The sequence below is a fragment of the Cyprinodon tularosa genome, unplaced genomic scaffold (assembly GCF_016077235.1).
Source record: "Cyprinodon tularosa strain WSP-4 unplaced genomic scaffold, ASM1607723v1 ctg527, whole genome shotgun sequence".
In the NCBI taxonomy this organism is placed as follows: Eukaryota; Metazoa; Chordata; class Actinopteri; order Cyprinodontiformes; family Cyprinodontidae; genus Cyprinodon; species Cyprinodon tularosa.
Window position 1 is genome coordinate 202,908 of NW_024039260.1, and position 16,937 is coordinate 219,844.

General features: G+C 39.3%; 1 protein-coding gene across 5 annotated transcripts in view; it reads left to right on the forward strand.

Moving 5' to 3' along the window:
- LOC119795927 (mitogen-activated protein kinase kinase kinase kinase 4-like) overlaps positions 1-15,090 on the forward strand; it is a 162,457-nt gene extending 147,367 nt beyond the window's left edge. For all 5 annotated transcript variants that reach the window (XM_038304170.1, XM_038304171.1, XM_038304172.1 and 2 more), the window contains 6 exons: positions 1,047-1,181; positions 7,038-7,138; positions 7,260-7,409; positions 7,490-7,649; positions 8,371-8,510; positions 11,694-15,090. In XM_038304170.1, coding sequence (XP_038160098.1) covers positions 1,047-1,181; positions 7,038-7,138; positions 7,260-7,409; positions 7,490-7,649; positions 8,371-8,510; positions 11,694-11,777 — 770 coding nt within the window. In that variant the 3' untranslated portion in view covers positions 11,778-15,090. The remainder of the gene's footprint in view (positions 1-1,046; positions 1,182-7,037; positions 7,139-7,259; positions 7,410-7,489; positions 7,650-8,370; positions 8,511-11,693) is intronic.
- Positions 15,091-16,937: the final 1,847 nt, after the last annotated feature.

The window sequence follows — 16,937 nt, forward strand, 5'->3', positions numbered from 1 at the left end:
AGCGGCTAGGGTTAAATGAGACAGAAGCAGAGATACAAATGTATGTTGATTGGTAATGATGTTGTTAAGTATTGTTCTCTGTTTGACAAATATCACTTAATCAAGCCTTTTTTATCATCCCGCACTATAAAATAAGTTCCCATTTTCAGATTATAAGCAGCTACTTTATTCCCAGGCTTTGAACCATGAGGTTCAGTTGCGGCTTTTCTGTTAATTTTTCCTGACGGCCAGAGGGGGAAGTCAAAGTTAGCAATGAAAAAGTAAGGGGCTAATTTTCATTTAGCACAAGACCATGCTAGCAGATTTATATAAAAATAAAATTAAAAAATTTATTATAAAAACAATTTCTCAGATATATTATATCGCGATATATTTGCGTGTAACTGCTTCCGGTTGATCGTAAAGCCGTATGTTCGGAAAAGCAGCTCGAGACGGAGAAAAAGCTAGAGAATGGGAAAATGGCAACAAAAGTGGCTGGAAATCAAGGAATTGTCGACGGTAAAGATGATGAAGGACTTTGTCGTGTATATAAGAAAGTCATGGGTACTTTTTGATGCCTTTCAAATTATTTCTAAGAGCATTAAAAAGCATTAAATTAGAGTTGCTCGTTCCTGTATAAAACCTTTTAAAGCACATCTGTGTAAACTTGAACTCAAGATATAAAATCTGCTACAGATTCCTTTAAAAAGAGGCAGAGGTTTAATATTCCAGAGAAACTGAAGGATTATCAAAGCATAAGTCACTAACTCATATCAGATTATTAAAATAAAGTAAAAACAGTGTTTCACTAGAAATGATGCCTGCAGATGAGTTTTAGACACAATAAATGGGATGAGGTTAACTGTAACAAAATGATATAATTTTAATTGATATGGGGCCAATTTTATTCGTAGGGCTTTTTGGATCCATATATCTCTAGAACTGTATTTGCACACACTGATATGGACTTAACTAGTATGTTGCGCCCTAAGTGCTTTAAAATAAAGATGGTTTGGATTAAAACAAAAAATAAAACAACAAATAAACAATCTTTTATTCTATGCCAGGTAAAAAGAACAAGCTGCGTGTGTACTACCTGTCCTGGCTGAGGAACAAGATCCTTCACAACGATCCTGAAGTGGAGAAGAAACAGGGCTGGACCACCGTAGGGGATCTGGAAGGCTGTGTTCACTACAAAGTCGGTACGTAAAATTCAACCAAACCTTTTAAAGCTGTGTCCATAAATCTATAGAAATTTCTCTTCCCGCCTTAGCGGGGCTGAAGAAAATCTATTATCCCGATATATTTGGGCTATATCGCGATATATCATGATATGTTTAAATTACCTTCAAAAACAATAGAGTGCATAACATTGCATTCATATACTCATTCTAACTTTTGGTTTCAAATAAAAAATATGTATATATTTTAACCAGCTCAAAGCTTTTCACATATAATACTGCCACATCATGTTTTTGTTTGTCAGTATTAGAGCTTTAACAAGATCCCAGCAAACAAATACTAAATAAAATGTGAAATAAAAAAAGGGCTCATTTGTGTATTTATATGAAAAAATGCAGAATAAAAAAACTACATTAACCTCAAATTACAAGAACTAAAGTTGAGATACTGTCCAAAAAATAGTGTTGCGCTGATGCAATTTTTTTGGCAACGATACCGATACCTGGCTGTACAGTATCGGCCGATACCATCTGTTTGAAATTGATGTGTGTGTATATGAAGAACTGCATACTACATGGATGTAAGATAATTGCCATCATGGCTTTGTCAAGCTGCTGCCTACCTTTGTGAAGCAGGAAAAAGACTAATACAAAGTGAATCCAGTAGAACTTTTTATTGCCCACCTGGAATGGGTGACAATAGTTTAATAAACTTTGGCTCTTAAATGGTATCAGTGCTCTATTTGTTGGTACTCGCAGATACCGATACCAACATTTTAGTGCTGGATTGAGGCCCTGCCCGATACTGGTATCGGTATCAGTGCAACACTACCAAAAATTAGAGCATTATTAAAGCATCTCTAAACTAACTGCTCTAAACAAACGCCTGCAAAACCCCTGTACAAGACCACATCACATCAGCGGTATTAGAGCATCTAAAAAACATTTAGATCACGTAATAAACAGCGCTCGTGATCTCCCTCCACCTCTTCGTTATCCTCTCATATAAGATAGCTTTTTAAAAGGACGAGGCTAATGTCATCGGCTTCACAGCTGATTTGTTTAATGTTTTAATATGTGTGCGGGGAGACGCTGGCATGCAAAGTGTACAACATTCTTCATTTACTTTTTAGGTGCTGTAATAAATTTGTACTCCTACCTTTTGCAAGCAATGGTTTTTGCACCTTTAGTTCAACATCCTGGGTGGGAGATCCAAACCATTGCCATGTATCGCTCCACTGAAACACCCGCTGTCGCAATATTTTGTTTGCCGGTTGCTGCAGTGTGCGTGCCACGGAGAAAATAATGCAGTTTGGAGGAGGGGTTTAAGTGTGTGGGAAAAATTAAACTCTCAGTGAAATAGATGCAGACAGCTTAATGTCATCATGTGAATTTATACTCGATGGTTGGGATAGAGTCATTTTAACTATCGTGTGAGGAAACATAAAGCCTTTATTAATTTGTTATGCTGACATTATTAATGCTGTACAACAAACCTTAACCTCGATTAAAGCCTTTTTAGGAACATTTTTAGGTTAACACTCCTTTTAGGACTCATTTGGATGTGACTGAAATATTTACCCAGAGAAAAGCTGTGGTTTAAGACACTAACCAAATATTTTCCTCCCATCTTTTCTTTGAGAAAATCATGTCTCCTCTGATGTTAACAGGGAACTCCAGCATTAAAAACTCACCCTACGATAAAGATGCTTAATATGACCGAGACAAGCACGTCAGCACTAAGTAGTGGAAAGAAAGCCCTTGATTAAGAATTTTTTTTTTTTTTTTTTTTATAATGGCAATTGGAGGCATATAAACACTCCTGTCTAAAATTCAGAATACCCTTGGTGATTTAAGTGCCACTGAGCACTTCCTGTTGGAAACTCCACTGTCTTTACTGGAGCCGTCAGTCGATAAATCCATTTCCCATTATTAATGAGACTTGATGGATGTTCGTTTATTAACTAACAGGTTTAGAAAAGAAGGGGACTCCGATAAATGTTTCACAATGAAAAGGCAAAGGACTAAGAAGCAGATGATGCTTGCACGAGCGCATTTCTCCTCCTGCACGCTCTGTTCAAAAGTTGCAATTGTCATAGCTCATACAAGCTTACTGTGTCCGAACATCCGCTCTAACCCCTAAATCCCTCAATCACTATATAGAGCGGGGATTATATAGTGGACTTTATAGTGAACTCAGTTAACTTACTATTGGAACAGATGTTCACTACTCTTTGCTCCCCGTCGGTCACATAACTCCTCCTCCAGCGCACGGTGCCTGCGCCATCTTTGCTATTAGTCGCCGCTGTGACAGCATAATGCTTTGCGAGGAGACCTCTCCATATGAAGCATTCTGAGGCCTTTCTTTCCTGCTTGTATCTCTGCTTCTGTCTCCTTGAACCCCAGTCGGCCTCAGCAGATGGCCGCTCACACTGAGCCTGGTTCTGCTGGAGGTTTCTTCCTGTTAAAAGGGAGTTTTTCCTCTCCACTGTCGCTACAAGCATGCTTAGTGTGAGGGATTGTATTTGAGTCAATGAGTCAATGCAATCAACTGGTTTTCCTTACATAGAAAACTTTGTATCAATTTGACTGTATGATCTGGTTGAACTGTAAAGTGCCTTGAGATGACATGTGTTGTGAATTTGGCGCTATATAAATAAACTGAATTTAATTGAATTGAATTGAATTTATAGACACTACTTCTCGTATGACCCTTTGCCATTTTCAAAGAACTGCGGTGAGAAAAGTGCGGTTCAATGACTTTCTGAAAAACCACTGTGCATGCGCCTGAAAGTACGCATGGACTGAAAAAGATAGCTAGTGCGAGCATGAAGGACTGCCTTATGTAAACATATCACCAGAATGATTGACAATTAGGTGGACCACTTATTTAGATGATCCAGCCGGAAATAAAATACCCTCCTCTATACCTTTAAGTGATTTGTTTAAACTTTGAAGCGATCATGTCAAAGTAAAAAAAAAAAAAAAAAAGGTCTGTTGCATTATTCAAATGTACGAAGGAGTGTGGTAGCCTGATGCCTCTTTTTCTTTCACCTATTACAGTATTTCTTTTATTTCGGCTCTGTATTCACAAAACAGATTGTACTAAATTCACGCTAAAAAAAACCCATGGCAAACGGGACAAAAAAGGAGCAAGTTGCACCAATTTATGGCTTAGCCACAGACACAACAGAAAAAAGAGGTCTTTTAAAAGTTTTAAAAAGATTTTGTCCGAGTCGATGCATTCCTGAAAATGTTAAGAGAAGCATCTGATCATTTTTCATAATCAATAATCAATTATGTACATTTTAAAAGATGTATCTGATCACAATCTTTCCATTGGTGCGTCTGCATGACGCCTTTTATCCAGATCCGTCCTAAAATATAATAATATTAATGAGAAGTCTTGTAAAAATGCCACCTGAGAGTGTAACAACCCTTTAGCATCAGGCTGCTGCAGCCATGGTTAAATGACTCATCTTTACTGCTCCAAAATAAGTTATTACATTGTTATTGTCCCTTTGGCTGAAATTAACAAAACGGAACAAAAACATTTTCTATAAAAAAGGTTTTGCTTTGTTAAAGAGGGCAGCTGCAAAATGGACGGTGGTGCTGGTTGCAGCGTCATGCAGGCCGCAGACTGGATGCTCTCAAGGTTATTTATAAACCTTTCAAACTACTTTGTTTCATATTAAAGTGACGGTTTACGTCTTATGGTTTAAAACTAGATGCAACTTTATGTTCGAACAGGACAATGACTGAAAAACTGATAAATTCAGCTGTAAAAATTAGAGTAATTTTTTTTTATTGTTTTGAAAAAAAAATTAGCAGATGAAAACTGGGTTCCTATCTCAATACTATCACCTTATTGTATTTTAAATAATTTGTAAAACAGAATTTGTAAAGAAAAACAATGAAATTAGATCCAAAGGACCTATCAGTAACCATATCTGTTCCAGCCACAGGCGTAAATTTCTGAAGGACTGGTGTGGACATGTCCCCACCAATAACTTCCACAGATTTAGTTTAGCCAAAGGTAACAGATGTTGGGTGCAGCTAGCTGTGTTCATAGCGTTTTCATTCAGTGTTTTTTTTTCCTCTTGTGCTGCCCTCATGTCCCGCCTCTTAGTGAAACATCATCAGATCTGTCACTTTGAGACATCTGATTTGCGGTCGCATTTCACTGCATACAAAGTAGCTACATGGTTGAAGGAGAGACACATAGGAGCACTCAGTTAGTTTGACCGACAGCTACTTCGATATATGTTTAAGTAAAAGTTAGGAGACAGGTTTGGTTAAAATAATTAGAGATATCACCGGAAAATCTGCGCATTAGTAGTGTTGCACCAATACCAGTATACTGCACTAAAATGGTGGTATGGGGGACATGAATACCATTTTGACAGCCAAAAGTTTATTCAACTATTGTCACCCATTCCAGGTAGGCAATAAATAGTTACACTGGATTCACTTTTTATTAGTCAACTTTTTGTTAACTATCACTATTGGCCTGCTCCAGTCCACTGTGAGTAATTTTACTTTCTTACTTGTTGCACTAGTATTATACATGTTATATACGTTCATGAAAGTTGCACTATTTTGGCATTTGAGAGCCAAAACTCAGGGTTTAAAAGAGATTATTCAATTATTAATGTAATTTTACTGTCTTACTGTTACACTACTATTATACATGTTATAATTTTATGAATGTCGCCCTATTTTGGCCTTTGAGAGCCAAAAGTTTGTTCAACTATTGCCACCCATTCCAGGTAGGCAATAAAACGTTGTACTGGATTCACTCTTTTATTAGCAACACTATTCGTTAGACATACGGAGCTTTTTCAGCTAAAAAGGGCAACAGATTATGTTTATGTATGTTTAAGTTTATGTAAGTTATACTAACTTTTATAATGCAGGAAGCTTGATAAAATATAGTTTAAATGTTGTGTTCTTCTTTAATAATTAAAAAAATATTGGCTTCACAGAGGTCCATGACTCACAGTTACAGGTGGGTTTTTTTATTGTACAGACAGAATCAGATTACAGAGCTTCTGCATATCTTGAAATTTTTTTCTGTCATCATGCTAATAGTAAATGTCTTTATAAATCTTTTTAAACAGAGCTCAGAGAGAAGTAGGGAGAGCTACAGATTTAAAGGTGAAACAGATTTACTGGGACATGCAATGAAATATATCTCCAAGTTTACCACAAAGTTTACAAGAAGATGGAATTGAAATTGTACTTCTAGGGATGCAAGATATATTGATTTTGGCATTGGAATCGGCTTTTACTGTATTTGTTATTTTTTTATACTTTAATGTTTTTGGGCCCTATAAAGTATATATAATGCACTAAAAAAAGCATCTCTCTAACTATCTATAATTATAAATATCAGTGTAATCTGGTTCTCTTCTGTTCTCAACAATAGGAAAACATTCAATACATATATGTTTGAGCTCATTTTTTGAAAATACAAAAACCTAATGAAAGTGTTTGGGTTGAGTAACTGTAGGTTCATCAGTCTCCACCCTTAGAGTGTCCCCACCAACCTTTATTACAAAGTTACAGCCTTGGTGTTCCAGCTCAGATCATCATTAGAATTTTTTTGAGTATTATTTCTTCAGTACAGGGGCCAGGACATGATCTACAGGGGCACTGGCCCCCTTGGCCCCTGTCTAGAAACTCCCATGAACGTCTTAAATGGATTCCCATTTTGAGTGTATATAAAAATCCAACCTGAACTAAAAATCCACTTCTTTTGAGAGATGATTTTTACCCAACCAACGTGACCGAAGTAAAAAGCATCCCCACCACATTTTTAGTTTTTGTGTCATTCTGATGTTTAATTTGAATGTTATTATTAATTTTTTTCCCCAGTAAAATACGAGAGGATCAAGTTCTTGGTTCTGGCTCTGAAGAACTCTGTGGAGGTCTACGCCTGGGCGCCCAAACCGTACCACAAGTTCATGGCCTTCAAGGTGGAGAACTGATGATTAATGAACCCAAATTACAACCAAAGAAAGCAACATTCGTCCCTCCTGCTGCGGCAGAATGTTTGGCTGTAAATGACTTAACTTATATGTTTTGGTCTACTTTCAGTCTTTTGGCGACCTGGTGCACAAGCCCCTGCTGGTTGACCTCACTGTGGAGGAAGGGCAAAGGTTAAAGGTCATCTACGGCTCCTGCTCAGGGTTCCACGCTGTCGACGTCGACTCGGGGGCGGTTTATGACATCTACCTGCCGACCCACGTAAGACCGCCCCAAAACCCTGCAGAGTTGATTTAAAAATAATGAGACCACATGAATACATCCTCGTTATTCACCTGCAGATTCAGAACAACATCCAGTCCCACGCCATCATCATCCTCCCTAACACCGACGGCATCGAGCTGCTGGTGTGCTACGAGGACGAGGGCGTTTATGTCAACACCTACGGGCGCATCACCAAGGACGTGGTGCTGCAGTGGGGCGAGATGCCCACCTCAGTTGGTGAGTGACTAGAACAATCAGGAAAAATGACTTCAGGTTATGGAGGGTGATGAGTGCCACTATTTAATATATAAATACCTCATTCATTTATTAAAACTGGAAATGAAAACAATTTTTGTTTAAGAATTCCTCTAAGTTTTGTTATCTCGCTCAGTAAGAAGCAGCCAATCAGATATCAGGGTTTCTTGGGACGTGGACCTAGTCCCGCCTATTTGACTTTGAAGGATGTGTGACAGTTTAAATAAATTCATGGTTTGCTTTAGTGCAGGAGCATTTAATAATTATTCTCACTTCTTAAAAAAAGAAACCAATTTATTCAATTAAGGCCCATATAAATAATTATGCATTTATGTACTTATATCCAGTTTTAATAAATTAATGAATATAATATTAATAATATTTAAATAACTATTTCATAAGTTATTTATTTTATTCCGGCACTCGTCCTCCTCCATATTAACTAAATGCAGTAGCTTTTAATTTAAGCAGGATTTGCCAATGGAATGAGTAATTTTTGCCCTTGCAATAAAATACTTAGATAGTATACAGATAAAATAAGATAGTAAAGTTCCTAATCGTATTTTAAAGTAAATAATAATATATTGGCAAATTGTCTTACTTACTGTATCTGCTCATTTCAAGAGAAAATATGACAATTTGAAGTAAAATTGATGAAATTTCAATTTTTGCAGTGTACTAATACTTGTAAATCTCTCCTTAGCCTACATTCGATCCAATCAGATCATGGGCTGGGGGGAGAAGGCCATAGAGATCCGCTCCGTGGAGACGGGTCATTTGGACGGAGTCTTTATGCATAAGAGAGCCCAGAGACTCAAGTTCCTCTGTGAAAGAAATGACAAGGTAAAAACCATGGCAACGTTTCACACTGCTTCCTCTCATTATCGCTGAACATAACCTTTTAGTAATTTAAACTTAAAAGCAATATTGAATAACTTTTTAACCAGAAAAAGCTTAATTTGAAATAATTTTAGATCCGCCGCCAAATGAGTCATTTTGCTCAGAGGGATGCTTTTATGACAGTCCAATTGAACCGTGCCGACTAAGCTAAAAGCCAGTTAAACCGACATGGATCTTAGCTGATCAGACATGTTCTCGGTTCTTTGATGTATGATTTAATCTAAAGGAGTCAATGTGTCCTTGTTTTTACAAGGAACTCTAAAAAAAAGTCTAAAGCCGGGCGTACACTGTACGAGTTTTTCAATCGTTGCATGCAGCTACGGCTCACAATGTACGACAAAACCACAGGGTTCAAAAGTTCACAGCTCAAGAAGTTTGTTCTCACACTGTGCGGCTCAACGCTCCGAAGCGATCTACCTGTTCACACTGCACGTCTAAAAACCACGTCGGTCTCAGCTCCGCAGTGAGATGTCACTCCTCGGTATCGTCTATCTGGAAGCCAAACGAGTGGAAGAGAAATTTGAAGCTCACTAGAGAGAAACGTGCTGCCTTGGAAATTTGTGCAATTTTGTGCTGAAAGCCCTAAAAAGAAAAGGCGACAACATATTTGGATAAAGACAAAACTGAGCAAACGTTCCAGCGCATATCATCATTACAATTTCTTTGAGTATTATGTCCTCTTTACAGGCGCCAGGACACTCCATTTCACTCCATGCTTCTGTCTTTTCGTCTGAAAGGAAGAGAAGAAGAAGCAGAATCCTTGTTTGGGCAATGAGCGATTGGCCCACGACGGCCGACTGAATTCTAAACCTGTTTGATTTTCTCCCGACCTTAAATTCCTGATCGGGAGGTGGTGGTGAGAGACTGATCGCCCCTCGTTTATCCTTGTATACTACACAACGCATAACAAACGATCAGGCTAAAGTCGCCCTGATCGAAAAAAAATCTTGCACGACTGGAGAGTAGGCCCGAAAAGGGCAAAAAACATCTTACAGTGTACGCCCGGCTTAAATCTGCTGGTCCAGAGGGGTCTACGATCAGATACATCAACATGGAGTGAGACCTTTTAATTTTACCAGTGAAATCGCCCCCTAGTGGCTAAATGTTAGACAGTGTTGTCAAAAAAAGAAGGAACTGTCATGATTTTACTAAGGTTCAGACCCAAACGCAGAACACCAAACAGAGAGATCAGGGAAAAGGTTTAACAGGTTTTATTGAAGAGATAATTCAGAGAGAAGTGTTGCTCTGAACACTGCTCAACCGGAACTGAAAAGTGAGGGGAAGACACAGCGGTGAGTTCAGGCTCAGTTGACTCATGAACTTGGAGAAAAGGATCTGGTTGCTGACTCACGTTTCCAGAGAAGTTGTTGAATCTTTGACTCCAGTCTGTATGCTGTAGTTCCAGTGTTTGTCTGATTCGGTGGAGGGCGGAACAGAGTTTACCCAGAAAGCGGTTGTTAGTAGGTGAACGGAGAAACTGACTGCCACTCAGATTTCCTGCGGTACTTGAACGGGTCGTAGTGGAGATGAATCCCTTTCTCAGTGCCAAGCTCAAACGATCTCTTGGGGAAAGTGGATCCAAACCTCCTGTTTGAACCCCAGCTCAGTTTGTAGCTCAGTTGATCCTTCAGGGATAGAAGGTCCAAAAAATCCAGTTTGCAGGATGACTTCCTGCCGAGAGGCAAAGACAAAAACAAAGTTAAAACTCAGGTTGACAAGAACTCAGTTTGACTCAGCAAAACTCAGCTTGGCTAGAGTACCCAAAACTGGCAAACACTCTGGCCTCGAGGTAGTGGCAGTCAGCAGCTTAAGAGCACTCCGTTAACGGGGTAACCATCAGCAGGTGTGTGAGGAGGCGGACCAGAACCAGGCGCCTCCTGGTGGAGGAAGGGAGACAAACACAGAAACACACAGACAGGAGTCCTGACAGGAACTGATGATAAAAAACAGAAAATTCAAAGAATATATTTGGGGATTTAACCACAGGACTACAAGCATTTGGGACCTCTATAGTTTTGCAACGACAAATTTTAAGTAATGTTTAACTGGTACTATGAAGTAAAATGATTTATGGTTCCTGGTTGCTTTAACTACAAGCCTTCCTCTGATCTGCAGGCTTTGGCTGTTTGTTTGTACAAGCCAAAACTCAAATAAGTTTTTCTCTATATTTACTCTGACCCCCAGCCTTGGTCATGCTGAAGAAAAGGATCTCCTAATTATGATGCTGCCACCACCATGTTTCATCATATGAATGTTGTGGGCTTGTTAGTTGTATGCTTTTATCATGTAATGGTTTTAACTTGGACTGGACCTTTGTTGTTTTCCCAATAGCTTTCTTCTTATCACACTTTCATAAATCTCCATTTTATTCAACGTACAACATTTTGTTTTGTTTATAGATTCTCCAAAATTGAGTCGCTCACTGATGGATTTCATTTGGGAGGCTGAATAAAAATAAATAAAATTGGCCCACAACATTTATTTTATCTTTATGTGTAAAGACAGTAAGAAGCATCTGTCATCTTCCCTGTTTCACAGTTCTGAGTAACTTTTTGTTGATCTGAAAACACACTGAAGTTTGTAGTTTGACAAAAACACAGAAAAGAAAGGTTTGAACGAGTACGGAGTTCACATTACACCACATATTTGTTTTTTTTTTCAGCAAGATGTTCCAGAGTTGCTCAAAGAATTCTGAAGTATTCTGACTGAATATGACTCCATATTAAACGTCTTATATAAAACACCTGTTTTATATAAGATTTTTATATCATCCTGAACAAATCTGGATTTAAAAACCGTTGCAGAGCATCAGACTGAAGTAATTTTCTAAATGTTCAGCCTTTGTTCGCTCAGCTGAGTAAGGAACTACAAATTGCCCAAGTTTCTGTTCTCTGTTTTCTAGATTTACTTCCCGTTTGCATAAAACCCAGGGAAGATTATGGGTTAGATTTTTCTTATTTGGTTGAAGGATTTTCAACTTGAAAACCCAGACAGGAAATGATAAAGACATTTTTTTTTCTTATTAACCTTTTGCACTTTAGGAAATATTTCTTTAACAGACCTGTCAGTAATTTGTTAAATAAAAGACCCAGTTAAAGTTCCGACCCGCTTCTGTCTCCTGTCCAGGTGTTCTTCGCCTCGGTTCGACCCGGAGGCTCCAGCCAGGTCTACTTCATGACTCTGGGCCGAAGCAACCTTCTCAGCTGGTAGAGGTCCAAGCCCCGCCCTCCGTTTTTTCTCCTCCTTCTCCTCACCCTTCGCATCGTCCCCCACCTCGCTAACACTGGATCTCAGAACCCACCTCTGATGTTTCTGTCAATCCTCGGAAAACGAAATGAGAAACGGACACACCAGCCGACCGGCCCATCAGAGCAGCCGACGGCGACAACTTCAGCTTCTAGAGCTCGACGCCCGGGGTTCTGGGGCTCAACCTGCGACGCGGCGACGGCCACGAAAAGGTCGCCGCCCCTCAGAAATACCGGAAATGACGACTTTCTTGCAGAAGTGAAATCAATAGCTTAGACGTTAAGGGAGGTAGAAAATAAACAACTGTGAATTTCAGAAAACAGGACAGACGACGTTGTGTTTTCTCTCAGCTGTCTCGGTGCTTGTCACGTCACGATGGGGTCGATGTCGAACTTCTGCTTCGTTTCCGTGCTCTCGGGTTGGTCCGTAACATCGATGTCTTTTAGCTAGGAGTTTTGCAAACGCTACTATCACTTCTACAGCTTCTACTTTCTGCAGGTCTGCCTCCTGTAAGGAAGCCTGGAGTTAGTCTTGTTTTGTGCTGCAGTGATGTAAATAACAGCAGCTTTGGGCGGTTGAGGGCTGACGCCTGGTTGGAGGATCAATCCGAAACCCTGGACGCAGCCTAGCAGGTGGGTGAGACCTGGTGTTTAATAGGAGCGTGTTTGATGTTCTTTAACAGGACGAAGGAAGGAGAAAGGACCGATCAGGCAGATGGATTTCAAATTAGTATTTTCTGAATTCTTATAGAGAGGTGTAACAAAGAGGAGTTAAACGTGTCTTTAAGCTTTCGTTTTTCCATTAATGCACATTCAGCCTCAGGCCGCGACTCGCTTGTTTCCTCCATTTTGAGCTGTATGTGGAGAAAGCAAGATGAAATCGAACCGACGCTCGTCGTCAGCTGTGACGGCCAGAAGTGGTGAACTGGTGGTGCTGTGAATAGCGATTCAGCGGTGTTTATGGACGGATGAATTAGAGGAAAGTTTAGCATGTGTGTGTGCGTATGTGTGGCGGGAGAGTTCGATGTTGTCGGCGAATCGAATTCCCATGGCAGGGAGGCAAACGCATGGTTCAGCGGGTTAGTTTCAGGTGCAGGAGGCGGACTATCTTCCATTTTCCTTCTTTCACTTCATCTTCCATCTATATTATTTGTATGTACTCAATGCACTAAGTGTCCAGAATGTAGAGAGACTTCTTACTGTGTGGTGGTCCAAGGCATGAGATGATGTTTCTCTTTGTATCTTTGTCACAAGTGGTCAATTCTAGGTGTTCAATTCAAATGAAAGTGAATAAAAGCAGACCTCTCATCGAGTGTGGATGTACTTTTCTTTCCTGCAGCCGTGCCCCCCTCCCTCCCTCGTCTTCTGGCTTCCTGAGAGCCCTGCTTGCTTTAACATGAGGACTAAAACTTTGTTGTTTCAAAACGTACACTTTTGGACTTCAGTATTGCTGTGATGAAGTGTGTCTTTTTAGGGCGACACAGAGCAGATCTTTTTTTATTTCCCCCTCATGCTTCAAAGTTGTTTTGACATTTTCTTGTACATGTGCATCTCAATAAATTAAAATATTATCAAAAAGTTCATTTACTTATGAAATTCATTTACAAATTTATAACAAAGAGTAAATATTTAAGTGTGAATTTCTGTTGATTTGAATCAAATTGTTTTACTTCATCTAAAAGGACTACTTTGACGACAGTCCAGTCCTGTTCACATTAGTTCAGGTAAGTCACTTCTGGGTCTGGTTCAGGAGTGACTCGAGACAAGGCCGTGTCCCGAACACATCGAGTCTTCATGTCCTTAATCTCCTCTGAAGGGCTTTCTTACACAAATCCTTTCAAGGATGCCGTTATTCCCGTTTGTGCACTTTTTCCTTCCACTTAACTTCTCATGCTTATTCCTTGTCAAAGCACTCTGAACTTTTAAAAACCTTTTAGTTTATCAGCAACATGAGTCTTTTTTAGGATTATTTCAGCCATAACATTTGTGTGTCACAGAAATCTGTTGTTATTAGTCGTATGTGAAACCCTGAGTTGCTAATCTGAATCTTGTTTATTTTCCTTTAGTTATAATCCACCATAATCCAAATAATTGAATAGATCTAATCTAATCTGGACTTTGTGAACCAAATATTTGAAATAAATGAACTTTTCTGTGGATATTCTGATTTATGAAGATGCTGGTTTTTCTCTTCGCCTCAAACTTAGATTTAAAGATGTCTGTATATTTGGAATAATGAGCAACGAGCTGCAGTATTGATCTCCTCCTTCTGTCCCGCTGGATTTTCCTCCATTTCCACAGATTATAAGAAAAAAAAGTTGCTCATCCATTTGTGCTCCAGCTACATATTCAAAGTTTTATAAGGATGCAAACAGCATTACACATACTTCAGCAGCTCCCTGTCAGTCCTAAAGTTTATGGAGAGGCTGTTAGAACCTCAGTTCCGTTGTCCGAGGTTCGCAGTAGTACCCACCGTGTTTGTTTTAATGCTTAAAGGCCTTGAAGAATGGCTGCATCCATTTTATGAAAATTATACTCTTATTATAAATTAATGCAATGACTTTTATAAAAGGCGAACAATGATACCATTTCTGCTGGTGGAAGAAAGCGTCCGCTTGCAGGTAAAAGTTAAAACCAGTGCCAAGAGGGCAGCATTTAAAACGTGTGAAACTATTATTAAAAACCACTTCTTAGGTATTGTTTTAAAAAATATATATAAAAAAAAAACACTTGAAGCATTGTGTATTCTTAAGTTTTAGAGGTAGTTAAGAAACGTGCTAGTTTTTTGTTGTTTCTGTAAGTCTATGTACACGTAAATATGCGACTGCGGTGGTTGAATATTATTACGCTCACCTTAGGTGGAAAAAAATGTTTACAGAAGCAATGTTTGTTACACTAATGTGTGCATCACGGTATTTATGTTTAATGCATCTGGGTTCCTTACACTTCTTGGTTCTGCTTTATGAGCCTGTTTTTGTTTTGTTTTTAAATTGGATATTTATTTTTTTTCTACCACCTCCCTCCTAAGCAACCTACATTGAAAACAATAAAGAACAGATGTTGTTCATTTCAGGTATTCACTTATTGCCATTTTAACCATGGTGACTTTGCAGTAACTTTTCCTGCAGGCTTGGATGTGAGGCAATGTGTTTCCCTCTGTTTCTGCCATGCTTCTCTAACTTATGTCCTCTCTGTGTATGACAGGAAGTTGTGTATTTTCCTGATTATATATTTTTTTTGTTTTCTTTGAATAAACTTAAAAAGTAATTTTAAGGGAACATCGTCGGTGGTCTGTGCTGCTCGTTTTTCCTCCAAGATAAAAGAGATTTATTTATTTTTTTCTTAATAAACATTTCTTACTCTGCCTAAAAATTAAACAGCGATTCAGATGAAAAAAAATGTTGGTACAGTGAGATTAATTTCTCTATTATTACACTTTAAAGGCAGCGTTGATCATGCAGCGATTCATATTCAGCCTGAATGAAAAAAAAAAAAACTCCACTGTTGTGTTGTAAATTATAACTTTTGGGGGAAGTCACTGTTGCTGCCACCATGTCTGATTTCAGGTCGACTGTGTGTCTCTGCTCAACTAAAAAAGGGAAGTTTCCACCAGATGAAATGTGTTTAACACGTCTTGTGCAAAGCTCCATATTTAGATGTGGGAAGTTTAATATTTGTGCCCAAGCAGAGTCAACTAGGCAGTTGTCTGGGGCTCCAAGGAACTTGGGGCCCCATAAAACTGTTTACATGTATGGTTAATACAACTATTCCTTATTTGTGCACATTAATTATGTTTTGATAAAAATCCTTCGCTAAAATGCCATCAGAAACCTTATAATATTAAGTGTATCTCGAAGGGCCCCCCTTCAGTGTCCTATACATTGGATCAGTCCATTTGCTGCACATGTTCAGTAAAGTCAAAAGAGACAGCAGAGAGAGAGAGAGAGAGCAGTGTTGCCAACTTAATACCAACTTAAGACCCCTCTAGCACTTTTATTTAAAAAAAAAGTGCCTAACGCCAAATCTAGTGATTTTTTTTCTGCTACTGGAGACTTTGGCAACAACATATAAAAGCAGCGAACTCTGCTCTCCAGAGCGAGTAGATTGGTAACCCCGCCTGCTTCTCTCTTCTATATTGTCTGCTGTCAGGATTAATACAGCTATTATTTCATCCAAATGAAAAATGGAGAACAGATAAGCAGATCATGGATTTTCTACAGTGAAAGGACTGTTTTATTTACTTTTGCTGTTGCCTTTTGGGAAACACCGGAGGGAGCAATCAGCTAAGTGAGCTTAGTGCTTGGAAAAATTTTTATTCCTTTTGAGGCATCATGAAAAGTCTGCTGAGTACAAAACAAAGAGAGGAAAACAACAAGAAAAGGGACAAGTAGAGAGGGACATTAGTAGAAAAAATAATGTATGTCTATTCTATTAAACTACACTATATTGCCAAAAGTATTTGCTCACCCATCCAAATTATTGGAATCAGGTGTTCCAATCACTTCCATGGCCACAGGTGTATAAATTCAAGCACCTAGGCATGCAGACTGTTTTTACAAACATTTGTGAAAGAATGGGTCGCTCTCAGGAGCTCAGTGAATTCCAGCGTGGAACTGTGATAGGATGCCACCTGTGCAACAAATCCAGTCGTGAAATTTCCTCGCTCCTAAATATTCCACAGTCAACTGTCAGCTGTATTATAAGAAAATGGAAGTGTTTGGGAACGACAGCAACTCAGCCACGAAGTGGTAGGCCACGTAAACTGACGGAGCGGGGTCAGCGGATGCTGACGCGCATAGTGCGAAGAGGTCGCCAACTTTCTGCAGAGTCAATCACTACAGACCTCCAAACTTCATGTGGCCTTCAGATTAGCTCAAGAACAGTGCGCAGAGAGCTTCATGGAATGGGTTTCCATGGTCGAGCAGCTGCATCCAAGCCATACATCACCAAGTGCAATGCAAAGCGTCGGATGCGGTGGTGTAAAGCACGCCGCCACTGGACTCTAGAGCAGTGGAGACGCGTTCTCTGGAGTGACGAATCGCGCTTCTCCATCTGGCAATCTGATGGACGGGTCTGGGTTTGGCGGTTGCCAGGAGAACGGTACTTGTCTGACTGCATTGTGCCA